The sequence below is a fragment of the Pipistrellus kuhlii genome, unplaced genomic scaffold (genome assembly GCF_014108245.1).
Source record: "Pipistrellus kuhlii isolate mPipKuh1 unplaced genomic scaffold, mPipKuh1.p scaffold_m20_p_52, whole genome shotgun sequence".
NCBI lineage: Eukaryota > Metazoa > Chordata > Mammalia > Chiroptera > Vespertilionidae > Pipistrellus > Pipistrellus kuhlii.
Window position 1 is genome coordinate 10,374 of NW_023425554.1, and position 26,495 is coordinate 36,868.

Here is a 26,495-nt window from a genome sequence, read left to right on the forward strand (position 1 = left end):
TTGTCTGTTCTCTGCTTTACCTTCCCTCACATTCTCTGAACCAGCTCTATCATGCACTATCAAACCAGCCAAGCCAGGTTCTGGACAATCAAGATCCTACCTAACTCACGTGTGGGATGCAAACAGAACCTGTGAGCTGGATACAACTGAACACACCAGATCTTTGGTGTCCAAATTATTATGGGTTCCCCCAGATCCCTGATCCCAGGAGGCCCCACTTATCTTTCATCGCTGCTAACTGCAACATCTGTCTGGAATTTCCTCTTTGGAAATTGCTCCCAGGGGCTTGTTACAGTCAGCTCAGCAAACACCAAATGTGTCTACTTGTCACTGTTATTAGCCACTGAGGCTAATAACACAAGCCTGGTTTAGCTGTCCCTAATGACGGGCACAGTCTGAGCCACAGTACAGTGCCATGAATGGCTGTACAAAGTGGCCAATGCGCCGAAACCAGTTTGGCTCAGTGGATAGAGCATCAGCCTGCGGAATGAAGGGTCTCGGGTTCGATTCTGGTCAAGGGCATGTACCTTGGTTGCGGGCACATCCCCAGTAGGGGGTGTGCAAGAGGCAGCTGATCGATGATTCTCTATCATCGATGTTTCTAACTCTATATCCTTCTCTCTTCCTCTCTGTAAAAAATCAATAAAATATATATTTTAAAAAAATGTGGCCAATGCTCATTCCAAGGGTGGATTTGATTTTTGCTGACAGCCTGTTTTCTGGAAGCCAGATGAAGCCAACAAGAGGTCCTTACTCCTGCAATACTTGTCAAAAATAGAGAGGAAGTCTCCCCTTGAGGCTTGTTCCTGCCTTTCTATGAACTGCTTGTGGGTGAGCAGGGTGGAAATTATTTGTATGTCTCCTATGGCACAGGGCATAGTAGGTTCACAAAATGAGTTGGTTACTGTTGAGTGAGTTCAGGCTCAGGAAAGCAATCTCCAAGGGGAACTCTACAATATTCCAACCCCCTAGGAATGTGTTACAGAATTCCCTCAAGAATGCCATCTATTTGGTCAGGACACCACAAGCCTTACCCAGTGATATGGAAGAGGCACCAACTCAGACTGCACTGGAGAAGCTAGAATTTGATGGAACTAGCGACGTAGCAAAACATGGCTAGATTTTAGGGTTTCAACTCATCCCCTTAGTACCTCACAATTAGACATCTCAAGTAATTCAACTTGGTAGGATTTTAAGCTGTGGTCTCAGAGAGAGTACTCCTATTGTTCCCCTCAACGAGGGCAGCAAATGAGGCCGGTTGGGACACAATGGTTTCAAGATACTTTGAGCCCCCCCAACTACCAACAGAATAAGTTGAAAGTGTAGATATAATACACCTTTGTATTTCATCTGTTTTGTCCAGATAGGCCAAGTGAAAAATATAGTTTCTGAAGACCACAGCTTTTGCTGTTACTTAAAAATCCCCCACAGTTGTAGCTTCAGAGTGTTTAGAACCAACCTGGATGGTTTAGGGCTCAGCAATGCCTCACCCTTGCCCCACCCTGTGACTCAGAGGTCTACCTTTGAGGACTTCTCACCATGTCCCTGATATCACATCTCTGGGTTTCCCATGATGTAAGTTGGTGGCGGCTCCGGGCAGGCCTGGAACTGGGAGAAAGAAGAGAAGGTGAGGCAGTGTGCCAGGTGCTGCCCACTCAGCCTGTCCAGAAATCTTGTGTGCATGATTCTGTATGTGTGTGGTGTGCACACACGTGTTAGCATTCAACCTCCCCAACTGGTTCATGACAAAAGATAGCATGACCTTAGACCAGATAGTGTGAGAGTCACAACTGCCAGCCATAAATGGGTGCTGTGTCTGTGATTTTTCAATGTTCCAATAGGTATGTTAGGGTAAAACGAGCCTGGCCAAACGTAAAAGGAGTGGCTCAGTGGCTGAGCATGTACCTATGAACCAGGATGTCATGGTTGGATTCTGGGTCAGGGCACATCCTGGGGTTGTCGGCTCTATCCCCAGTTGGGGGCGTGTAGGAAGCAGCCAATCAATGATTTTTTTCCTATCATTGATGTTTCTATTCCTCTCTCCCTCTACTTTCCTCTTGGAAATTAATACAAATATATCACACAAAAAGGTACTTTGTTAAAAAAAAAAAGTAAAATTAAACAGGGGAACTTAATTTTAGAAAGATATCTTAATCCAATATAGCCAAAATATTATCATTTTAAGGTGTAATAAACATAAAAGGTTATGATGAGATTAAAAACAATTTCCTTTTCATACTGTCATTGAAATTTGATGTGTCTGTCATTTATACAACACATCTCAAATTGGAACAGCCGTATTTCGAGGGCTCACCAGCTTCAAGTGGTGACAATACCGGACAGCGCAGGCGGAAACAAATGTGGGTCCCCTGCCATAGGGAGACGGGGGCTTGTGAAGACAACCCCTGGTTACAGATTGGGAGGGTCTCAGGGTGCTTTCCTCCACCCATTTCCCCTTTCCTTCCCTCCCGATCATGACAGAGAAGGGTCTCCTCGCCACAGGCCACTCCACACAAGCGCTTCAGCCCACGCCCCAACCCCTAGCCCTCTTCCGTTGCTCCCCAGTACCCCAGGGGCCGACCACCTCGGAATTCACCTAGCTTAGCCGCCCGCCTGGTGGATGCTGCCCTCCCTGTCACTCAACTTCTTGATCCCGCCCCCGCCTCGCAGTAACCGTCGCTTCCTTTCGTTTCCACAGCGACGCCATCCCGAGGCGGGGAAAGGGGCGCGCGGCCTCCAGACCCATTTTGATTGGTGGAGGGCCACGCCCCTTCTTTCTCGCCCACTTCGTGCCCGCGTTCCGCCCCCTCGATGGATTCCGCAAGCTGATTGGCCAGCTTTGTGGTGAGAGCGGCTAGCCTACGCTCAGACCAGCCCCGTGGGGAGGGGACGAAGGTGGGCGCCCTGCACGCTGATTGGCTGGGAGGGCACGCGCTGCGGGGAGGGGCGGGGCGGGCGCGGAGCCGTGGTTAGTCTCGCGCAGCAGTGGTGAGCGCGTGAGGGACCTGTGCTGCGTTGCTTGCTGGGAGGCAGCAGCAGCAGTAGCAGCAGGAGCGGTAGCCGCCGTGTGAGGAAACCATGAAGCATTACGAGGTAAGAAACGAGGATACGGGGACCGAGCGGCCACCGCAGACCCACTCTTCTTTTCCTGGGACCACGAGATCCCCCTTTCCTGTCCAGTGTCCGAAGGACTGCTAGACGGCGCAGGCGCAGTGGGCGCGGTTGTGCCCCGGGACGCTCGCAAATTTTAGTGCGCATGTGCAGAGGAGGTATTTATAATTCTGCAACACAGGCTGTTTTGGGGATGCCGTTTCTTGGGGGGTCCCTGTTGCACCTGAGGAGTTTGCAGTTCCCTGCAGCTCTCCCAGCGGGCAGAGTTGTAGGCTTTGGCAGGAGAGGAACGAGGCTGCGGGATCCTTGCTCCCAATGCGTAGGTGTCTTGCACAACCTTGCACCATGTCGCCACCTCGGGCTTAGGAAGGGGTTTTGCTATCAGCCCTCTCTGGCACAACCTTTGGACCCCTTCCCTCGCCCGGGACGTTCCCGAGAAGCTTAGGAGGTGAGGAAAATGCTGCCAGGGCTGGCTCCCGCCAAGCAACAAAGCTGAACTGGCTTCCTGGTAATCTACAAGATCATCTTTGTCACCCCTTGTGTGTTACAGAAGTCTCACGCCCACAGCCACTCCTGAAGCTCATCTTTTGACTTCCAAGCTGGGCTTCTTTTTTTCCCGTAAGACGAAGGTTTTAAAGGCTCTTAGAGATCTCTCTGGTACTATTAGTAATTTTATCATTTAATTATTGCTTACTTTTTAGTAACTCACTTTGGCAAGTGCTCACTCTTGTGCTAATAAAATTCAGTTACCTCTTCTCTTATCCTCATAGCCTATGAGGTAGGAGACTTTTGTTATTATTTCCATTTTTATAAACCAAAAAATAGCCTCAGAGATGTCATGTGACTTGTTCAAAAGTTCCCAGCTGGTAAATGCAGAACACAGAGAGAAACTCAGAGTTCCTAGTTATCAGCCATTATGTCACGCTGGTCCCCAAATGAAAATTAGCAGGTTGATAGAATTCTCTCCCTCTCCCCCAATTAAAGTTTCTTTTTGGTAAAATATGGATGAAATTTACCATCTTTATTCTTTTTAAGTGTATAGGTCAGTGGCATTAAGTATGTTCACATTGTTATGCAACCATCACCACTATCCATTTTCAGAACTCTTCTTTTCATCTTGCAAAACCGAAATTCTGTACTGATAAAATACCAACTTCCTATTCCCTTCCTCTGCTTAGCCCCTAGCAACTGCCATTCTACATCCGTCTCTGTGAGTTGGTACCTCATATAAATAGAAGGAAGGATTAATTGTTTTTATTCATAAGTTGAATACCACTCTCTCTGCTCGCCCCCTTTATTATTGTTATTGTTATTGGTAAATTCACCCAGAATCTTTTGAAACTTTTATCCCATAAATCCTCAGTCATTTCTGACATGGTTTTAAGAATAAGGAGGTAGGGTTCAGTAATCTCTCATGCCCCATTCAACTTTGTGATCACAAAATAAAGTCCTTCTAATATAATTTTCCCTTTCAAGCCCTCTGTGTAACTCTGGAGAAAAAGCCACATTCAGTTTGAAAGATGTGAATGGAAGGTCTGTGTGGCATTTTTAAAGTGAAGTTTTAATCCCCCCCCCCCCATTAAATTTATCAGGGGTGACATTGATTAATAAGATTACATAGGTTGCAAGTGTACAGTCCTATACTGCATCATCTGTATATTGCATTGTGTGTTTACCACTCAAAGTAAAATCTCTTAATTTTACTAGTCAGATCAAGTAGGCCTCTGAGAACCCACAGGGTGGGCACTTTTGTTCTGGGAAGCTGGGCCCAGACTGGAACCCATGGTTGGACTGGAGAAACATGCTTTACCTTACTCAAACCTTTTCCCTCCCAAAAGGAAGGGGGAGCGTCAAACCCACTGTTCAAAATGGAAAAATAAAGAAACAAAATGAAAAAAATAGTCATTTTGCTGTGTTCTCTGTTATCATTCTCTGCTAACCTTTGCCAAGTATTCTCTGCGGTGCCAGCTACAGAGTTTCTGTGTGGGAGGAGCAGTCACCTCCCTGCCGGGCTTGCACAGCAACAGACTAGTTTTACTCCAGGGGGGGGTGTTGTTACAGATCAGTACAAATGGCAAGGGTGCTTTCACTCACATTTAGCAAAGACTGAGAAAAGGATTCAATTACTGTCCACATGGAAGAATGTATTTCTGTTTGGGACAAGTGACCCCCTGTCTACAGAGAGATTGGCTTCCCTCAGAAGGCCTTTGTGGTCCCAGAGGTTTCCCCTAGTCCAGTGGTCGGCAAACTGTGGCTCATGAGCCACATGCGGCTCTTTGGCCCCTTGAGTGTGGCTCTTCCACAAAATACCACGTGCGGGTGCGCACGTACAGTGTGATTGAAACTTTGTGGCCCATCGCAGAAGTCGGTTTTTGGCTCTCAAAAGAAATTTCAGTCGTACTGTTGATATTTGGCTCTGTTGACTAATGAGTTTGCCCACCACTGCCCTCGATAAAGTGCAGTATACAAGTGATCGAAGTATTATTCAGAAAGGTGCAGGACTCATGCAGTGTCCTGTGGCATTAAGTAAGCTAACCAGGATTGACATCGGATGTGATGGCAGAATTTCAGCTGAAGGGGGAGGTTTGCTTTCACTGCCTATTTCCCTCTGTGATCTGAAATGAAAAGGAATCCCTTCAGTGGCCTGAGACAAGCCTGTAGAGCAGGTCTCCCCCTGGCTTTGGCTGCAGCTGGCTTTTGGAAGTTCAGAGCTGGCCTTGGGATTGTCTTGGGATCAGAGCTAGTTAAGATAAGAGACCTACTTATCTCAAGCTATAGGTTGTTTTTTTCTTAAATTGCAGTTTTTGCCTTTGCGGATCAGAGGTCAAAACAATGATCCCAGTAGCAACTGGAAAAACAGCTTATTGCATCTTGTAGATGAGGAGAATGTACCTTCTGCCTCCCTGAGCCCAAGTCCCTGCTCATTTCCTGCAGCTAGGTACCCCCAGGTGAGGAAGCGGAAGCTTCACCATCTTGGGGTCCCCACTGCCCTCATTTAGGATCTTCCATCACCTCACCTCAAAGGGCAGCTCTGCTGGTGCCCATTTTGCAGGTAATTCTAGGCCAATATTGTGCCTTGCCTCGGGCAAATTCTTGCTTCAGCTGCCTCTCCAGGTGTAAGTATGTGAAAGTTCTGTACCCAGAGTACAGGTCATGGGACAGTTTAGAGCCAGAGAAGTGAGTAGAAAGGTGAAAATTAAGGAGAAAGTACAAGTCACATTTAATGGTGTCATAGGGCTTTGACTAGGCCTGGGCTGATCCTGGCTCTGCCACTCTAAATAATGGGCAGCTTACTTCACCTTGTCTCTGGCTGCTCCTTGGAGTGAAGGAAAGTTTTAAAGTTTTAGAGAACATTATGAAGTTGCTGGAAATATATCAGCAAGGGGTATACATAAAAGGGGTAGTGCTACATGCAGATCTGGGTCATTCTTTTTAAATGTTTTGCGCAATTTAATTATATGAAAAGAAATCAGAAAAATCTCCAAATATCCTGCTGAGTGGAATAAAGCAAGTTGCAAAAGATTCTGTAAATTGAAAAAAAGAAGTACCAAGTGAGACTTACATGGATTGTTTATGGGTATATACTTAATCTAAGGATAAATTGTAACACAAGGTGAGAAATGTGTGGGAATTACACAGTAGTTAGAAGAACCATTGCTTTGGGAGCAAAAGATGGGGAAGGAAAGTTATGGGGAGGCTTTAGCTATGTCTGTTTTATTAAGAAAAGAAAAAGGGAATGTGATATATCTAGAGTAAAATGAAAATTTTACTTCAGAGGTGGATTCTAGGTGTTCCCTGTAATTTTTCCTTCTGAATATTTGTGTCCTTTTGAAATAGAAGACGAGGAATAAGTAGGTGTTTGGCTGTCAAGCACTGTTTTAACATGTGGCTCTCTGATCCTTGCAGGCTAAATTTGGTGCCTGTTTGCAGGAAGGTGATATGTTCTAAGATGGGGACTGCTTGATCTCTTTATTCTCGCACTTTTTTTTTTTTAAATGTTTTTTAAAAAAAATTTAATTTAATTTTAAATATATTTTATTGATTTTTTACAGAGAGGAAGGGAGAGGAATAGAGAGTTAGAAACATCAATGAGAGAGAATCATCGATCAGCTGCCTCTTGCACACCCCCTACTGGGGATGTGCCCGCAACCAAGGTTCATGCCCTTGACCGGAATCGAACTCAGGACCTTTCAGTCCGCAGGCCGACACTCTATCCATTGAGCCAAACCGGTTTTGGCTTTAATTTGATTTTAGAGAGAAGAAGGGAGAGGGTAGAGAAATATAAACATAGATGAGAGAGAGACATCGATCAGCCGCCTCCTGTACACCCCCTACTGGGGACCTAACTTGCAACCAGGGCATGTGCCCTGACCAGGAATCAAATTGGAGACCTCTTAGTTCATGCGTCGACACTGAAACCCTGAGCCGGGTTCTCACACCCTTCTACATTGCATTTCAGAAAATGCTTTTGTGGTTGATTTTGCATTTGCAGACAGGATGGACCCTAGCTGTGACCCCTCATCCTGAGCTATCTTTTTGTGGCTAGATCATGATAAAAGCAGGGACATTTGACATTTACGGTGTCCTTCCGAAAACCCTGAGAGGTGGGTACCTTTTGTCCCTTATTTTGTAGATTAGGACAGTCAGTCTCATCATTGATGGAGACAGGATCCAGACCCAGGTCTGTCTGATTCCTCATTGACAGAACAGTGTGAGGGTGGTGCTGTGGGTAGGCGCCATGGTTTATTGAGTCCTATGAGCATCTGATCAGGCGGGCCAGAGTGTTATTTCTACTTTATTTCTACTTTACAGGCTCAGAGAAGTAATCAAGTTGCTCAGGGTCATAGACCTAGGAAGCAGTGTGCCTGTCTCCTGTTTCCGTCCCTGAGGTTGATCCTCTGCTGATGCAGCTCCAGGCAGCTGATGGCTGTGCCTGTTTCTGAGGACACATCCATGGCTAGAGGATGGCAGAGGCGCTGTGGGCCAGTGTGGACTGCTGGCAGAGGGTCTACCGGGGCCTAAAATCGGGCAGACTGTGGAGTTCTCAGCCATGAAAGCGTGGGGAGCTTTAAGGCCTTTCTTGTGTTGGCGTGCCTCAGGCTAAGAGCCTGTGCCTGCGTCTTAGGCTTTTGACACCCTGCAGGTAGTGATTCACTGTCTCAGACTCTCCTGGTGCGTCCCCTCTTCTGGCCCACTCCCTTACTGCAGGCCCGAATCTGAGAACCCCGAGCCTGAATGAGCTCTAGGACTCTCTGGTTTGTCTTCTGTACTCTATAGGGAAGGGATCTGAGGCCCAGAGAGACGGGCCTTTCCCAGGGCCACACGGCCAGTCCCTCTGGGTATGGCAGTGTCCCTCCTGGGTAGACAGCAAAGCCTGAAGGCTTTGGATCAGAGTTGGATTCAGATCCTTAACTGCCCCCATGGACAGGTTCTGCAACCTCACAAGCCAGTTTTCTCGTTCATACAGTGGGAGTGAAGGGTGTGCCCTAACCTGCCCCTCCCCCCTCAGAGCTCCTTGTTGCACACTGACCATTACGCTGCTGGGCATAATGGTCCCTAACCTCACTGGGTTATGGCTTCAAGGGGTTATTGCTCTGGTGAACATTAGATGAGCAGATGCGTGGAAGGCACTCAGGTTAGGGCCAGGCGAAGCACAGCACAGCAGCTAACATTTAGCAAGTTCTGTCGATCTCCTTGCCTTCAGAGGCCTTGGTGCTGAGCTGGAGGAGGCAGGTAGGAGGTGGGTGGGGGTGGGCTCCAGGTGGGGCAACTGGCTGGGACTGGAGCGGTCCTGTGCTTAGCAGAGCCCCTTGAATAATTGGCCCCTGAGGACCGAGGAGTTGGAGGATTGACAACTGATGAGGAATGTGCTTGGCAAGGACTTGCACCTGTTTTGCAGGTGTTTGGTTGGGAATCTGCACGCTCACTGGCAGGCGTGGCTGGGTGAGAAGGGCCAGAGACCTCCCCCTGGAGGGTCAGGTCCGGGCGAGGTGTCAGTACCCTCTGCAGACATTGACAAGGACGGCTGAGAATGTCTGAATACAGAACAGCGGGAGAGCATCATCATCACCACCAGCAAGCTACTGCCAATGTAGTGCTCCCTCTAAGTGCTTTTTATCTAGTAACTTGTTTAACCCTTATAATTAGTCTATGAAGGAGATACTGTTCTTACCCCTGTTTGACAGATGGGGAGACTGAGGCACAGAAAAGCCAAGTGACGGGCACACGGTCACACAGTGCGTGGCAGAGCTCAGTTCTACGAGACCCAGAGTGGGCTGTGCCGGGTGTGGGCCCAGGTGGTCATGCCCTGGGGAAGGGAGGCGGGGAGGGGGGGCCATGGGGGCCCCTGGGTGGGTCTGCCTTGGGACATTACCCTCCCCAGGGGTCGCGGTGTTCTCGGTGAAGTCAGGATGAGGACACCTGTCTTAGAGGGCCCTGGCCTTCAGTCACTGTACACAGCAGTAGGTGGATCAGAACCGATCGCTGGCAGATAAAGGCGGATCTGCATTAGTCAGGCACCTGCAGTGCTGTCTGCCTGTGGTCTCTTGAACGCCTGGGGCTCCTGGAGGGGGCTTCCTGCTAACATCCCCGGAAGGGGAAGGAGCAGCCCAGAGTGACATGATGTCAGTTACATTTTGGGATGATCCCCTCTTTCCTGCTTTGGGGGAGGATCCTCAGTGAGGGCAAATGCGCGCAGAACCCGCTTTTTAACTTTGGTGACGAAGAGCCACCCCCGCCAGCGGTGCTGTCACAGCCGGCTCACCCAGAAGCAGGTCACTGGGAGGGTCTCAGCGCTCTGGCTGGCTCACACCCTCTGAGGCTCCCCGTCGTTCCCTTCCCCTGCTTTCCTCACCCAGCGCTGCACGCTGTCGTCTCTTCAGACCCCCACAGCCAGGCCCCTGCTCTGGAGCACAAGCTGGTCCCTCAGTCAGGAATGCGCTTCCCTCTCTTCTTCCCTGGGAGCTCAGCTTCGGCGTGTGCCGAGAGTCCTTTCTGGGCCATCCTGTCTGGAGCACGGCCCTCTCCCCCACTCCCCCGCCCCCTGTAGTCCCTTTCAGGCTGTTTCTGGCTGTGGTGCTCTCATTGGGTTACTTAATGATCTTTCTACCCTGGTCAGGCTGAGCTCTGTGAGGCAGGGACTCTGTCTTGTTCCTGCAGTCTCCTCAGCATTCGGGCAGTGCTGCTTTGTTGAATGAATGAGTGGATGAATGAATGCATCTTCTTCTTGCAGCCAGGCTCACAGGGAGCAGAAGGGTGAAAGGGGCATCTTGCAGGGACCTGGGTGAGCCTGGTTTCTCGCACGAGGGGCAGAGGGGCCTCGTTAGGGGTCCTGATGTGGGGCAGGCAGTTTCTTACGGCTTCTGACCACTTGCTCTGGGTTTACCCAACCCCAGCAGGACTGTTCCCCACCGCCCACCCCTCCCATGAGAGCTGCCACCGGCGCCTGCGCCGCCCCTCCCCACGCAGGTGCTGGCAGGATCTGCTGCTCTGGGTGTTCCGTGGGCTTCATTAGGTACCTGTTTCCAGTCTGTCACTCATTAGTCCGCTAGTCCAACATTTCTTTCTCTCTTTACCCTCACATGCCAGGAATACTGGAATGAATGAATCTCAGCCTCTTCCTCAAGATCGTGCACCTAAGTGAGGCCTGAAGGAGGGTGGGGGGACAGCCTGTGCTGAGGCCTGGAGGCCAGACTTCCTGGGGTGTCCCACGTCAAGAAAGTGGCCGGCCAGGCAGGGCTCCGTGGCCAGCCGGATGCCTGGGGACTCGAACCCGAGGGCGATGGAAGTCCCTCTTGCCTGTTGATTGTATCTGAAAGGTTAGCTTCCAGGGGGTGGTTAAGTCCTTGGGGGGCTCTCTTGTTATGGTGCTGGTTACATAAACGCTCAGGGTAGTTCCCTATTGACAGAAGGTTCGTTAGAGATGGGCCACAGCGTTCCCAGGCCCGGGAGGAATAAAGGGCCTCTCATTAGCTTGCAGTGAGTGACTGGCAGGCTGGCACAGCCCTGTCCCCGGCCCTCTTTGAACCAGGCTCTTATGTAAGGAGAGTCCCCAGGCCCTTCTGAGTTATTATTTTTCCCCGCTTAAAGGGAGCATACCAGTGGTGTGGTGGGCCCAGGGGAGCAGTGCCTGTCTTCAGGGTGGTGTGGGCTGGTCACGTGTGGGGGAGGGTGGTTTCACACTGGCACTGGGGCTCCAGGAAGCATTAGGACGCAGGTTGAAATGTGAGGGGGTCACGAATGGAGCCTCCAGCCTTATGGGGAGAAGCTGTCTCCCAGGCACCTTAGGAGTCTAACTCAGGGGTTGCTGCATCAAGGCTTCTCAAGAGCAGGGTTGGGAAAGCATATCTCCTGAGGGTGGGCGAGGGTGATATCAGAATTCTTGGGGAGATCTATAGTCTGAAGCAGTATATTACTGAATACGATTTGCTCCAGAGCAGTGGTGGGCAAACTCATTAGTCAACAGTGCCAAATATCAACAGTACTCTAAGTTAATAACAATGTACCTACCTATATAGTTTTAAAAATTTGGATGAATGAATTGAGATTGAGATTTCTTTTGAATTTTTAAAACTATATAGGTAGGTACATTGTTATTAACTTAGAGTACTCCTAAGCTGGCCTTTGCTAAAAATTCAAGGGATCAAAGAGCCGCATGTGGCTCGCGAGCCGCAGTTTGCCCACCACAGCTCCAGGGACTCAAGTCGAACAAAATCTCCAGGCTGGGGTGCGGGTCTGCAGAGGACAGGGCTGAGTTCAGATGGGTGACTCCCGCGCTGGGGCGTTTTGGGGAGAGGCTGCTTTCTCATCTGGTCTGGAAATGCTGTCATTCAGGTTTCAGCTCGAATGTCACCCCTCCGAGAGGCTCCCCCTGACCCAGCCAGGCCACCTGCCGCTCCGCCACCTCCCCTGCTTTAGTTCTTCCCTCAGACGTAGCGCCTCCTGGGAGCCTGCTAGCGTGATCCCTCCCCCTCCTCTTTCACCCCGGCTCCGGTGGGCCCGGGAGACACGTGGAGCCAGTGACCGTGTGTGTCTGCTAGAGACACTGTGCAGGGTAGGCCAGGCAGTCGGCCATGTCTCTTCCCCCCAGACCCCCCCGAAGGCACTGCCACTCCAGGGCCAGCTTGCAGGGTGCTTGTCTGTTTCCAGGCCTGGAGTCTCTGGCTGGCAGCGTGTGTGGCTTCCCTGTGTTAGCATTCTGTCGTGAATCTTTCTCTGCACATCTTTAGCTACTTTGGAGCTTGACGATTCTCTTTTCCCCTTTTGACCCAAAGATACCTGAACTCCTGAGTTGTCCTGTAAGGGTAAGGTAGGGATCCTGTGGGAGGTGCTAACGCCATGACCAGCCCTCAGAAATATTTCCTGAGACTTCAGGCCAGCTCAGGACCTGCACTGCCCACCACTCCAGCTTGCCTGGGCCTCAGCGGACAGACACCGTTCCGGTCTCCGGCTGTGGCTGGGGACATGCACCGTCCAGGGAGAAAGGATGTCCAAGGGAAGGATGTCCATGTCTGGGCTCTTAGATTCCTTTCCTCTTGCTTCGTTTTGCTTTTACCAGAGGGCCGAGCGGAGCCGGCAGGCACCTGTGAGCTTGCAGGTGGGGAGACAGGTGGACGTCTTCCTGAACCTCTCTCAGCAGGTGGGGCTGGCATTTCAGTTTACCTTCCCCTTGGCAGATGTGGCTGGGCCTGTTACACATTCCAGAAACCCAGCACCCATCTTTGAGCCCTATTGTACTTGTTACTCCTCTGTCTTCATCCCAAGATGTACATTTTTCCCTCAGCATTTTCAGAAGTTCCTTATGTTATGACTGATATATATACATACACATATATATGTATATGTACATATATGTATGTGTGTGTGTGTATCTTGACATAGGAGGTTTATTTTTTCTCTTAAAAGTCAGTGGCTTGCTGAAACTGATTTGGCTCAGTGGATAGAGCATCAGCCTGCGGACTCTGAAAGGTCCCAGGTTCGATTCCGATCAAGGGCATGTACCTTGGTTGGGAGCACACCCCAGTAGGGGGCGTGCAGGAGGCAGCTGATTAATGTTTCTCTCTCATTGATGTTTCTAACTATCTCTCTCCCTCTCTGTAATAAAATATATATATATATTAAAAAAAAAAAAAGTCAGCAGCTTGTTTTGAATCAGTGACAACTCAGAATCCAGGAACTAGGGTGTCTTTCACCACTTGCCGCCTCTATGCCCCAGTCTAAGCCACAGAGTCTCTGGCTCGGGTTGTGTCTGAGACTGTCACTGCTGTCTCTGCCTGCTTGCTGCTCTTCAGCTGCCACCGCCTCCCCCTTCATCCCCTCTCTCCCAGGAGGCAGAGGGATCCTTCTAAAAACCAGACCAGCTGTGGCACTCCAGCAACTTTCCAAAGTGCTTATCTTGACTGCTCCCCAGCCTCCTCCTTTGTTGTTTGCTCACAAGTCCACTCTGCTCCAGCCTTTTGATGTTCTTGAGCCCTGCAAAGCTCTGTGCTGCCCCAGGGCCTTTGCACCTCCCTCAGGGAAGCCTCAGGGTTTGGTTCAAATCACACTTCCTTAGAACGGCCTTCTCTGGCCACTCCTGTGGCACTCTGGTCTCCTTTGTTTTCTCTCTGGTGCCTGGTACAGCCTGACCTTGTGTCACATGATAGATGCTTTGCCTGTGTTCCCCTTGAGCATAAGGAGGTCCCGTGGGGGGCATGGCCTCCCTTGGCTGTGCTCACTGTTGTATCCCATCACCTGGAGCACTGCCCAGCACCCTGCTGTCACAAATAGGTCTTTCTGTTCATTCTGGAGCCCAGCACCTGGCACGGGTTGGCACAGGGATGGGCTCAGCAAGTGTTTGCTGAGGGAGTGAAGAACAGGACCTTCTCTGCCAGCAGAAAAGGCTTGTTAGCGGTTCCAGATGCCCTGTGCACGCTGTTGAGCCCTTTGCAGGTTCTGTGCAGCGAGCATATTCTTGCTCTGTGTGGGCGTGGGCCATGGCTTCCCTGGCCTGGGCCACTGCTCCTGAGGAGCACAGGGAACAGGATTGCTACATAGAAGGCAGCCACAAGCACCCAGCCTCCTCGGGCAGAGCCCGTGGCTCGCTCTTACAGACTGAGATTTCGTGGTCTAGGTTGGAGCTCCTCTGGGCCAGGTCGGTCCCAGGAGATGGGCAGCCAGTGGAGCTGGGGCCTGGATCTCCCACCCGAACCTGGTAACGCCTACCAAACCACTTGACTCTTGGGGACCTACATGTGGGGAGAAAGTGATGCCAGTCCCTGGGAACCAGGTCCTGTTGCCAGTCCTAGGACAGGGTCCCAGGTCTTTACTTTCAGAAAAATAGGGGAGGGTGCCTGTCTAATGGGTTAGTCGTAACAAAAGCAGCCCTACATGATACATCAACCAGTGAGCATGGCCAGTACAACTTGGTGGATACTGACATCTGGATTTCTTGAAATAGGTTTCTTTTGGTTTTTCCAACCATTCTTAGCTTGAACACCAAGAGGCAGATAGTGGACCGGAATTGGCTTGTGGGCTGTGGTTTGCTGACTCCTTGGTCTAAGCCAGTGGTTGGCAAACTCATTAGTCAACAGAGCCAAATATCAACAGTACAATGATTGAAATTTCTTTCGAGAGCCAAAGTTTTTAAACTTAAACTTCCTCTATTGCCTCTTCTCCAAAATAGACTCGCCCAGGCCGTGGTATTTTTGTGGAAGAGCCACACACGAGGGGCCAGGGAGCCGCATGTGGTTCCGAGCCGCAGTTTGCCGCCCACGGGTCTAAGCCATCTTCTTTGGTGACAGAGTTATTCCTGCAGCCTACTGCCCCCTTGTTTCTTCACCGTTCAGAGAGCTCCTTTAAGAACCCAAGCCGGGTGGTGTTTCTGCTCTGCCCAGAACTCTACGGCCCCACCTCACTCGGAGTAGGAGCCAAAGTCCTCACCCAGCCTGTGAGAGCCTGCACCATGGTCAGCACCCTGCGCTCACCTCTTCTAGTCCCACCCTTGCTCCCTCCCTCCAGCTGAGGGGTCTCTGCTCTGTTGCTTGAATGCACCAAGCATGCCACCCAGGCCATTCCTCTGCCTCCATGCAGATCTCTGACCTGCTCTTTCCTCAGGGAACCTTTCTTAACTATGTGTAGAACTGAACCCCCTTCACTGCCACTCCTGTCCCCTTTTCCTATGGCTCGTGTCATCATATATATATATATATATAGCCTAATATACAAAGGGTTCCTTTGGGATTTCGATCTACTGGGAGTTCGATCACTCGCTATGACCACCAGGGGTCAGCGCAGAACGAAGAAGGCCCCAGCTGGTAGCCAGCAGTGGCAAGGGTCTCTACTGTGTACGAATTTTGTTCACTGGGCCTCTAGTTCACTAATATGTTATGTGTAACTGTCTCTGTCCCCAGACTAAAATGTCAGCTCTGCATGGGCAAGGTTTTCTGTCTCCTTCCACCCCTGAATCCCTAGAGCCCTTAAGAGTGCCTGACTTGGAGTAGGTATTTATACAGGAAATGAATAATATTGTCTCCTCATCTGCCAAAGGGGATTAATAGTGAAGGAGGTAATTCACGTGGAGGACGTGTCTCCGTGTCTGGCACACTTAAGTGTGCAGGGAGCACCAGCTGCTGCCTGTGTAAGGCTGGCAGTGTGGACCCCAGACCGGCTGTTCTGCAAGCTGAGCTCCCCAGGGTGGACTAACCTGCTTGCTGCTCTGGGTGCACAGGTCGGGGGCTGGCCTGGATGAGATCCTCCTGCCTCTGGTCAGCCTGTGTCCACAGGAGTCAGCATCTCTGGTCTCTTCCAGCCTTCTGATCCAACAGCGCCTTCCTGCCCAGAGATACGGAGAGACAGGTCAGCAGGGGTCACAGGCCCGGTGAGGTTAGGTGAGTTATGCAGATGAAGGCCATAGCAGAATCCTAGGAACGAGGTCAGCATCTGATACATGTTACTCGTGGTGGCGTTTCCAAATGGAGCAGGTACAGCCCGTAATCACCCAGAGAGTGCATGGGTTGTGGGTGCTGGTGAGGTGCTGGTCAGATTCAGGCCTGAGACCCAGCGTCTCGGCTGTTAGTCCAGGGTCCCTTTCAGCTTGGGCCTTCTGTGGTCTCAGTGACCAAGCTGGGGGGCACTCGAGCACCTGAAAATCATCCTCTGAGCCTAGTTGCTACCAGATACACTGCCAGCTTCTCCTGGCCCTGGGTCCCATAGCCTAGGGACATTGGCATCCTGACTTGGTGACCCCTCATCTGGCCAGCGGGCGCAGGGTCTGGGAGCTGGCTGGCTGGGGGCCTGGGAGTGAGTCCTTCCCAGTCTGGGATGATGACATTCCGCCCCACCTCGGCTGCCCTGAGCTCCTTGGAGAAATGGGGTCACGAGGCGAGGCCACTGGGGAAGGAGGTATTTCTGGCTGAGCAGGTGTGGCCTGTGCTGGCATCCTGGCAGCTGAGCCCAAGGTCTTTTCAGCTGCCCTGGCAGGAGCAGTGTGACTTCGATATTTTGGAAAGTGTAAGGGAAAGCAAGCCTAGAGTGCTGAGCTGCTGAGTGTGGCAAGTGCGCTCAAGCCTCTGCGTTTGTGAAGTTGGTTAGCTAGCTGAGATGGGCCAGGCCTCTGTCCCGCTGTGCCCTGTGTGCCCTGTGGGGACTGGCTGAAGGACCTGCTGGGCCATTTTCATTTTTACCTGGAGTCCTAGGTTGCTCTGAGCAGGGTTTGCACCGCAGCAGGCCTCTTGTGCCCCAGCTTTGGGAGAAGATGTTGCCCACCAGAGCACACAGTCCTTTGCAGGCACTGGCTAGGTGCTGCTCCGCTGCCCGGCATGCCACAGCCCAGTTCAAGGGCCTTTTCCTGGCAGGCAGTCCCCTGTGGCATCCCAGAATCCCTGCTGGAGGCAGAGTGTGCTGCCCTGTGCCACCTCTGTGAGTGGGCCCCTGTAGAGCATGACTTTGGTGCACTCTGCACCCTTTGGAACTTGGCTTCCTCATGGCTCCTGCTCCCTTGGCCACTGTAGGGATGAGGGAGGATGAGGGGAGGGGGCTGGGAAACTTGCTTCCCGGCCGATTGTCCTCATCCATGGCCACCGGACAGGTCCCTTCTTAGGACACAGCAGTTCCTGGTATAAAAGTGGGAGGTGTTGCATCCATGCTGACTTTCTGGCCTCGTCCAAGGCCCTTGAGGCCACTGAGTCTGGTTTACTGGTGGGAGGAGCGGGAGAAGCACCAGGCTGGCTGTGTGTGTAAAGATGGCGAAACACAGGCTCCTGGCTCCGGTGGCCTGGGCCCTGGTGGCTTATGCAGAGTGGAGCAGCGGTTACAAACTCAGCTCTTCAACTTGGGCTCGAGTGCTACTTGCCCCTTCCCCCGGCCTCCTACTTGCTCTTCCTGCCTTATGGGGCTCAGATAGGAACCTCAGACTTCTCTCTCCTCATCTCCACATGCCAACAAACGGTCAAGCCTCCACCTTCATAGCCTGTCCCTCATCTTCACCTCCATCTGGTCTCCCAGTTCCCAGGTGGTACCTGTGAACACCTGAGTCAGGGTATGCTCCTCTTCTACTCACGAACCCTCCATGGTGCCTGCCTCTCAGAGTAAAAGCCAGCGTGCTCTCTGGCTCACAGGCTCTGTATGAGCTGCCCTTTTCACTCCGTCTTCATGTCCTCCCACTCTCCCCTCACTCTGCTCAGGCCACATAGCTTCTTCCTGCTCCACAAACACGCTCGGCACCGCTCAGCATCAGGGCCATTGCACTGCCGTCCCCTCTGCCTGGAGTACTTTCGCCCAGATGTGTGCACGGTTTGTCCCTCGCTTCCTCCTGGCCTTTGCTCAGATGCCCACCCTGAGGGCGGCCTTCCCTGACCATTCTGCCTAAAATGGCCACCCTCCCCCTCCTGATGCCCCACCCTTCCCATTCTCTGTTTTACTTCCCAGCCCTTGGTGACACAAATCATATCAATATTGTCTTGCCACCCCCAGCACACAGGACTGCAGTGCAGGTCCCTAGAGGCAGGGGCTTGGTTTTGTTCACGGCAGTGCCCGGTCATGGGAAGAGGGTGCAGGAATGAATGAATGAAGCCTCTGCTGGTAAGAGGCAGAGCTGGGGTTAGGGCTCACTCTCCTGGTCCCAATCTGGTCCCCTCCTGTACTGGAATTGGGACGTGGAGTTGGGACCGGGGACTGGAGCCAAGCTGCTGCGAGCACCCTTCCAGGATTTAGGAGTGTGGGGTGGAGCTGCTGCCACAAGGGGGCAGCAGAGATTGGCAGCCTCCATCGCTGTGAACTGTAGTAAAGCTACAGAAGGGCTGTGCAGAGGCCCCATCTCTCATGCCCACATGTGTCTTACTATTGTGAGGGTTCTGCTCACTGTCAGCAGCTGGATGAAGCTTCATGGCACCAATCCTTGATGTCCTGTGAATGGGCCCCTGGATGCCCATAGTCAGGATTTGGGACAAGAGGCCTGGCTCCCTGGGCACCTGGCAGTGCTATTTCACTAGCATTGGTCTGCATTGTGCTTATTCTTTATAAGACTTATTCTAGGCTGGATGCATTCATGTACTTTTTTTGGTTATTATCTCTGTAAATTTTTTTTTAACGAAAAGAGTTGACAATTTTATTTTCACGTTTCACTATACAAATGAAAATTGCTATTTTTTTTTTTTGTCCCACTCCTCCCCTGAAACACTGTTCTCTCTGAGATAGGAAGAGGGAGTGAGTCTTCCTTGTCTGCTGTTAGAAAACACCAGAGTCACAGCTCCTCGACCTCCTGCGAAGGAACAGGATAGAAAGGGGCTCCCCTTTCTCCCTATCTGTCTGGATGAGTCATTCCAGGCCGAGTGGGCACCGTCATGGGCTGGACCACAGGTCTCATCATTGTGGGCCCAGGCATCATTGGCATGTGCCCTCCCATAGGCGGCCTCATTCCGGGAGCAGGTCCCACTGGCATCATCCCAGGAGGAGGAGGACCCACCATTGGCATCATGGGAAGGAGGGCCCCTCCATGTGGGGTGCTGGCATCACACGGGGCGAGGTGGGCCCGGAAGACTTGGGGGAGGGGGATCATCGCCCCTGCAGGAGGTGGGGCTGAGAATGGAGTAGGAGGTAATCTTCCTTGCTGAAGTGCTGCAGAGTCATGGGTGAGGTGTGTATCGCGTAGTCACAATAAAACTTGGGCATGCTGTTCTGCAGGCCATTGGCACTCCGTTGGCCATTCCGCCGGAAATGACCTATCTCTGTAAATCTTACGGTAACCCTGTGAGATGGCAGTCTACTTTGTAGATGAGGAAACTGGTAAATTCAGGGCCTCACAGCCAGGAAGTAGGTGAGTCTCGGCCTAGGAGCCTTTCACAGGTGTTCACAGAGCACAGCTCTGTGCTGGGCTGTGTTCCGTGTGCTGGCAACAACTGACCACCAGGGGGAGGTAGAAGGTCGATGTATGGGTTGATGTTCTAAGTTGATGGTCGGGAAGGGCTCACTGCAAAGTCGTCTGAAGGCCTGAGGAGATGACGGAGGAGCCCCGTGGGATCTGACGGAGATGTTCCAAGCGGCTGGAACAGCATGTGCAAAGTCCCGAGTCTCCTACGGTTGCGTAACTATGTCTTGTTTGGTCATCGCAAGACAGGGCCCAGCCCGGGAGCCTGCCTCCCTGGCAGCTCTGGGCTCGGAGCAGGTGCTCAGAAACGGTCCCCTCTCTCTGTACCGCTGCCGTGATCGGCACCGTGAGGACAGTGCGGGCCAGGGCCCTGCTGCTCCACAGTGGCTGTGCGGGCTCCGCTCTGGGTCTGCTCGTCCCCTCCTGCGAGGTGGGCTGTGGCCTCGCCCCTTGTCCCTGCCGCCCCCACCCCTCTGCCACTCGTGCTGCCACAAGTTGCTGTTGGCGGGTCCCAGGATCTCAGGCCTCAGGAGTTCCTCCCAGGCTAGTGGAATGCCATGGCATGCAGCCCCGCCAGGGTGCCCGCCCTGCCCTTGTCCTCTGTCCATTGTGGGCCATCGGGCCACACCCCCTGCCTGCAGCCACTGGTGGGTCTGGACCAGGGACCTCTTCAGAGGCCTGCTTCACTCATCCATAGGAGGGGACATGCTGCAGGAAGGGCTGCCCTCTGCTCCTCCTTCCTGCCACTCGGTTGCCTTCTCCCCAGGGCTGGGGCCTGGGCCCGCTGTCTTTTCTGTGCTCAGGAGTTGCCTGTGCCCTCTGACCTCAGTACTGGGTCCTACCCTGGGCCCCTATCCCACTCTGGCGTCAGGGCTGGGCAGGCATGTGGTACATGTGTTTGTCTCACGCAAAGGGCACGGGAGGTACGCTTGGGCACAGAGCAGGGGGTAGGGGTGGCACTGGGGTGGGGAGGGTTGCGGATCGGGGGATGAGCCCAGGACTGAGGACTGGGAAGCACACGACAGGGCCTCCACGTTTAATTCCTCGTTGTGGATGGGCTGGGGTAGGAGCCTCTGCTGCTGCCTGCCCAGAGACCTTTTTTTTTTATTTAAAATTATTGTTTATGGTATCACATAATCGTCCTCATCCCCCCATTCCCATCCCAAACTCCTCCCCACGTGTGCCCTCAGCCCCCTGTTGTCCGTGGCCACGGGTTAGGCTTATTTGTATGCACACGAGTCCTTTGTTGATCTCTCCCCTTTCCCCCATCCTCCCTACCTTCTCTCTGAGGTTTGACAGCAGAAACCTTTGTTTTGATGGGTCAGTGGGACTTGGTTGTTAGCCTTCCCACCTAAAAACTTTATGGAGATGAAATTCAATACCCATAACACAATACCCATTAAAAGTGATGAAAAGTTCAGCGGTATTCAGTACACTCACAGTGTTGTACAACCACCGACTCGATCTGGTCCCACAACTTCCCATCACCTCGGAAGGAGACCAGCCCCCGTCCCCCCCACCCCCCCCACCCCGGCTCTGGGCAGCCACCATTCTGTGTTTTGTTTGTGGGCTTTCACTGCTCTGGACATTTCCTACACATAAGTGACCCCTTTGTGTCTGGCTTCTTTCACTTGGCAAAACTTCCTTCCCAACTAGCATAGCTTTATTTTGAAAAAATTAGAGAGACACCAGGATAGAGAGGTCCCCACCCCCCACCCCCACCCCCCACCCCCACCCCCACCCCCACCCCCACCCCCACCCCCCCCCCCACCCCCAGGGCCTCTCAGGCCTCTCTTGGGGGAAAGGCGGCCTCTGGGTCCCAGGATTTGGGGCCAGGAAATGGGAAATGAGACTGATCTATGGGGGTGGCTGCGCTGGGGCAGCCCCCAGCCCGGTGTTCGGGCCTCTGTGCTGCCCCTCGGGCCGCGCTTACCTCTGTGAGGGCAGTCTCTCCCGTCCCGTGGTCTGGGCTGGCCGGCGCGGGCACAGCCCCTCTCCGGGCCGCCCTCTCCCGCCGCCCAGCTTCCTCTCCCAGCAGCCCGCTGGGCCCCCGACGGCTGTCCTCTCCGCCCGGGCCCTGGGCTCATGCCCGGTGGGGGGAGGGTAGAACTAGCCCTTCCCCAGCAGCTGGCAGCGGGGAGAGGGCTGGTTGTATTTTAAGCTGTTGAGTGGTTCAGCAGGAACTCAGAGGCCTCGTTCCGCGGAGGCACGGTGTTGCCTTCCTGTGGACCACACCGGCTCGGAAGGCATGTGGGCACTGCCCGCCTGGGACCCAGCAACTATTAATATACCTGCAGCCACGGGGCAGGCCCTGTGCCGCCAGGGCCCTGCCGTTGTAGCCCTTTCCGCACATTCCTGGGTGCCCCGCCCGTCCCCCGTGAGTCCCCGTGGTGGGACTGATGCTCCAGGTGGTGAGACCAGCTTTCTGTTTTGGGGCCCTCTGTCTGGCCTTGTTACCCCTGAGGCTCAGAGGGGTTCGGTAACCTGTGCCCAAGGCCACACAGCCTGGCAGAGCTCTCTCTAGGCAGGTTGGCCAGGACTTCTTGGGTGCTGGGCCCTCTCCTACCCGCAGGTCCATGGGGGTGGGTGCTGCAGCCACCAGCTGGCCTCAGGGAGCTGGGTCTCACCCAGGCGTGTGCTGTCTCAGGCCCCCCCCCCCCCCCCCCCAAAGCCCTGCTCTCTGCTCCCCAGGCTGAGGCCCAGAAGGGCCAGATTCAGTCCCATGTCCTGTCCACCACATCTGCCCCTCTCACTGTCGTTGGGGTGTGTGTGAGGGGAACCCCTCTTTCAAGAGCCTTGGGTGGGCGGCGTGCCTTCGGAAAGCCTGTGTGGCCCTCGCCTCTTCCCCAGCTGCCACTGCCTGAGGGCCACAGGGTGGGAAGGTCCTCAGCACCTGCAGCCCAGCAGCCACACCTGCCACCGCCTGTCCGAGTGTGTGCACTCACTGCTGCTCTTATGTCCGCGCTGTCTGCTTGTCCTGCGTGGGTGCTGGGTCAGCTCTCCCCTCCCGCCTGGAGCCCCTTCCCTCCCAGCACCCCCCCCCCCGCTCTGCCGCTCGGGCTCGGGAGCGAGTGTGGAGTGGGCTGTGTGCTCTTGGCTTTGGGGACCTCAGGGCCTGGCAGGGCAGCTGTGTTGGGCTTACAGGATGGAAAGACGGCCCTGAAGGTGACCTTGAACGTGGTCTGGGTGATCTAGTGAAAACGTGTGGAGAGGGAGTTCAGGGAGGTCAGGGAGGGGGGCCAGGCCCCATCAGCCAAGCTGGGGTGCTTTCTGGAAACTTCCCGGTTTCTCTGCCCTTTCCACACAGAGGCTGTGCACCAACAGCTCTGGAATCTGTCACCTCCCTGGGAACACGAATGCACAAGGGAAATAATCCGGGCGACTCTCACAGCTCAGAAGGGGAAATGGATGATCTATCTCTCGGATTCTCAAAATAGCTGGGATTTCTCCAAGCCCAGTGCACTCTGCCGGCCTGAGCCGGTGCTGGGGTGTGGGCTGGCCGCTCACCCTCCTCCCCAGACTGGTCCCCTCGCTGCACTGGGTCTGGGGGCCATGCCTTCCTCCGGAGACCTCCCTACCCCCAGTGCTCCTTGGGGGCTATGTCCGCTCGAAAGCCTCACTTTCGGGGTGACCCAGCCCCTGGGGCTGCCCTGATCTGTGCCGTGGCTCCTCGGGGCTCAGTCTGGGAAGTTTTATATTTAGCTGGGCATGGCTGGAGGGCCACTCGGGTTACAGCTGCACAGAAGGTGGCAGTGCCAGGGCAGGCGTGGGCTCCTGCCCAGCGCCGCGGCAGAATTTGATCGCGTGGCCTGGCCAGAGCGCCGTGCGTGGGGAGGTCGGTGGTGGGGCCTGACGGCCGGCAGCTTGGGCCACTGGCCTCGTGGGCAGAGCGGGGTGGCATGGACCTGAGTGTGAGCTTGGTGGCTCGGGAGGCCAGCCAGGGCCACGGCCCCAGCCCTGGCTTCGGCCTCAATGGCCTGCCCCGGCCTGCACCCCCCAAAGCGGCCAAGAAGCCTAAAAAGGGCGTTCTCTTCTTCGAGGTGGAGATTCTGGATGCAAAGACTCGGGAGAAGCTGTGTTTCCTGGACAAGGTAGGACCGCGCTGCTGGCTGCCCGGGACTCTCCCTTCCGGGGGCTCCTGACCCCAGGGGATGGGAGTGCACCTCCAAACTGCTTGGGGTGCGTGGAGGGGTCCTGTGCCTGCCAGCTCGGGGTAGGTGGGCAGCCTGGCCGCTGGGTGTGGCCGGGACTTGGCCTCACAGAGCACCAGGAGGTGAAGCAGCCTCAGGGGAGCCTGCAGGGCTCAGGGCTACGAGGGGGTGGAGTTGTAACCTGCCCCTCCTGAGCCTGGGCTGGGGAAGGGGCTGTCCTTCCTCGGGGAGGTCCGGCCTGGGCTGTGGGCCTTCCCGGGGGTGTGTGTGTGTGTGTGTGTGTGGGCAGGGGTGGAGAGGAAGGGTCCAGCTTCTTCTGCTCACATTGTCTCCCGGCGTGGCTGGGGGGCGTCCTGGCTGCCTGGTAATCCTGGGCCCTCAGGCCCACTGCCGTCCCCACTCTGACAGGCCCTTCTGCTCCATGGGGTACGGGGCTTGGACCCCAACCTTCCCACTCCCATAGCAGCTGCCCAGGCCCCCACCCGTCCGCGCCTCAGCAGGAGGGATCCTGGACCAGGGGTCCTGACTCCCCCCGGCTGACTTCCCTCCGGCCCGCGCTTCCCTCAGGTGGAGCCCCATGCTACCATCGCAGAGATCAAGAACCTCTTCACCAAGAGCCGTAAGTCCAGGGCCCGGCCGCACTGCCTCCCGCAGCCCCGGGGCAGGGGCCTCTGGGTGGGACCCCTCCTGGCAGCCTCTCCCCCCTCCCGTGCCTGCAGAGATGCCCATGGTGGAGCCCAGGACTTTCTGGGCTTGCCTGTTGCAGCGCCCCCGTGTGGCCACTGGTAGGAATGCCCTTGCTTGGTTTTCGGAAGGACAACTTCCGGCTTCTGCCAGTGCTCTTCCGGGCTGTGTCCTGGAGCCACCCAGGCCAGAGCCCTGTTCTCAGTTGGAGGAGCTGTGGGTCCTCAGGCCCCTCCAGGCTGTGCTGTGACGCCCGCTCTCCCCGCAGATCCGCAGTGGTACCCTGCCCGCCAGTCCCTCCGCCTGGACCCCAGTGAGTACAGCTCTGCGCCCACCCCGGGCACCCCAGTGGCAGTGGGCGCCGTGGATGCGGGCCTGGGTAGCTCCTGAGCTGTGGTCTGCCTCTCTGCAGAGGGCAAGTCCCTGAAGGATGAGGACGTTCTGCAGAAGCTGCCGGTGGGCACCACGGCCACACTGTACTTCCGGGACCTGGGGGCGCAGATCAGCTGGGTGACGGTGAGTCCTGACCCCGCTGCCTACAGCCTCTCCCATCAGCCACTTTGGGGTGACTCGCCTGCCCGTCCTCCCAGGTCTTCCTGACGGAGTACACGGGACCCCTCTTCATCTACCTGCTCTTCTACTTCCGGGTGCCCTTCATCTACGGCCACAAATATGACTTCACGTCCAGCCGGCACACGGTGGTGCAGTGAGTGGCCCGGTCGGAGGGGGCGGGGGCGGGCGGGAAAGGCCTGCGGGCGGCCCCGCTGAGCCAGCTCTCCTCCAGCCTCGCCTGCATCTGCCACTCATTCCACTACGTCAAGCGCCTGCTGGAGACGCTCTTCGTGCACCGCTTCTCCCACGGCACCATGCCCTTGCGCAACATCTTCAAGGTAAGGCCCGGCAGCTCCCAGGCCCGCCCACAGCCCCGCCCTCGCAGGACCAGCTCTGCCCACACCCTCAGGGTGGCCCCCGCCCCCGCCCCCTCCGCCCTCCACTGGGCCAGGCCCCATCCCGGCCCTGCTCCCTTTCAGAACTGCACCTACTACTGGGGCTTCGCCGCGTGGATGGCCTATTACATCAACCACCCTCTCTACACGCCCCCCAGTAAGTGGCTTTGGGAGCCCGCCCCCCCATGAGCCCCGTCTCCCACCAGACCCCTCACAGGCCCCCTCTGGCTTTCTTTCAGCCTATGGCGCTCAGCAGGTGAAGCTGGCACTGGCCATCTTCGTGGTAAGCAGGAGGCTGTATGTGCAATGGGGGGGAGGGAGTGGGGCTCTGGCTGACCCTGCTCCTCTGACAGATCTGCCAGCTGGGCAACTTCTCCATCCACATGGCCCTGCGGGACCTGCGGCCGGCCGGTGAGTGGCTCCTCTGGGCGGGGGCGGGCGGGCTGGGCCGGGGGTCTCACTCACCCTTCCCATCCTGCCGTCAGGATCCAAGACCAGGAAGATCCCGTACCCCACCAAGAACCCCTTCACGTGGCTCTTCCTGCTGGTGTCCTGTCCCAACTACACCTATGAGGTGAGGGCCCGCCCTGCTCCCCTCCCCCTGGGGCTTCAGGCTCCATGTGGAGGGTCAGTCCCTGGAGTTAGAGGTCTCAACCCGGGGGATCCCCAACATTTCCAAGGCGGGGAGTGGGGCTCAGCAGTTGCTTTTGCAGTTTGAGCTCGAGAGCATCTGGTGACGCCAGCTGTGGCAGGGTGGGAGTTGTGTCAGGCTGGGCTTGTGGCTGCTGAGGGCTGAGGGGCATGTAAGCCCCTACCCCCACCCCCATAGCTGCCTGCCCTCACCTCCACCTGTGCCCACAGATGGGGTCCTGGATCGGCTTTGCCATCATGACACAGTGTCTCCCAGGTGAGGCCCCCCCCCCCCCCCCCGCCTGGCCCTGCCCACTCCGGGCACGCACCCCCTCTGACCCCTGCTCTGCTCTGCAGTGGCCCTCTTCTCCCTGGCGGGCTTCATCCAGATGACCATCTGGGCCAAGGGCAAGCACCGCAGCTACCTGAAGGAGTTCCGAGACTACCCGCCCCTGCGCATGCCCATCATCCCCTTCCTGCTCTGAGATGCCCACCCCCACCAGCTCCCAGTCAGGCTCCCGGGAGCCGGGCTATGTACCCCCGTGTCCCCCTGGGGGAGGAACGGGGTACACGCTGCCCAGCACCTGGAATAAAATCTGCCTGCCCAGCTGGATTCAGACTCGGCTGTGT

At 54.9% G+C, this 26,495-nt stretch overlaps 1 protein-coding gene and 1 long non-coding RNA gene across 3 annotated transcripts; one reads left to right on the plus strand and one right to left on the minus strand.

The window, feature by feature from the left end:
- Positions 1-639: 639 nt before the first annotated feature.
- LOC118706498 lies at positions 640-21,433 on the minus strand. The gene is made up of 3 exons (XR_006740139.1): positions 21,387-21,433; positions 15,794-15,921; positions 640-1,608 (listed from the first exon to the last, which is right to left on the minus strand). It is a non-coding gene; the product is annotated as an uncharacterized LOC118706498 (long non-coding RNA).
- Positions 2,934-26,481, plus strand: TECR (trans-2,3-enoyl-CoA reductase). Of its 2 annotated transcripts, XM_036415849.2 has the most exons (13): positions 2,934-3,093; positions 23,494-23,544; positions 24,172-24,223; positions 24,557-24,601; positions 24,701-24,804; positions 24,879-24,994; positions 25,073-25,178; positions 25,320-25,392; positions 25,475-25,518; positions 25,589-25,646; positions 25,721-25,809; positions 26,097-26,142; positions 26,223-26,481. In XM_036415849.2, exons 1-13 carry the CDS (start codon positions 3,079-3,081, stop codon positions 26,348-26,350), a joined length of 927 nt encoding a protein of 308 aa, XP_036271742.1. In that variant the 5' UTR covers positions 2,934-3,078; the 3' UTR covers positions 26,351-26,481. The 2 variants fall into 2 exon arrangements, with proteins under 2 accessions (XP_036271742.1, XP_045429512.1); XM_045573556.1 differs by lacking the exons at positions 2,934-3,093; positions 24,172-24,223 and adding an exon at positions 3,242-3,269.
- Positions 26,482-26,495: the final 14 nt, after the last annotated feature.

Excerpts from the sequence above, each read along its gene's own strand:
- TECR (XM_036415849.2), top strand. Across the intron at positions 24,995-25,072 it reads AGCCGGCACACGGTGGTGCA|CCTCGCCTGCATCTGCCACT; the intron begins GTGAGTGGCCCG and ends GCTCTCCTCCAG. Across the intron at positions 25,393-25,474 it reads CCCTCTCTACACGCCCCCCA|CCTATGGCGCTCAGCAGGTG; the intron begins GTAAGTGGCTTT and ends GCTTTCTTTCAG.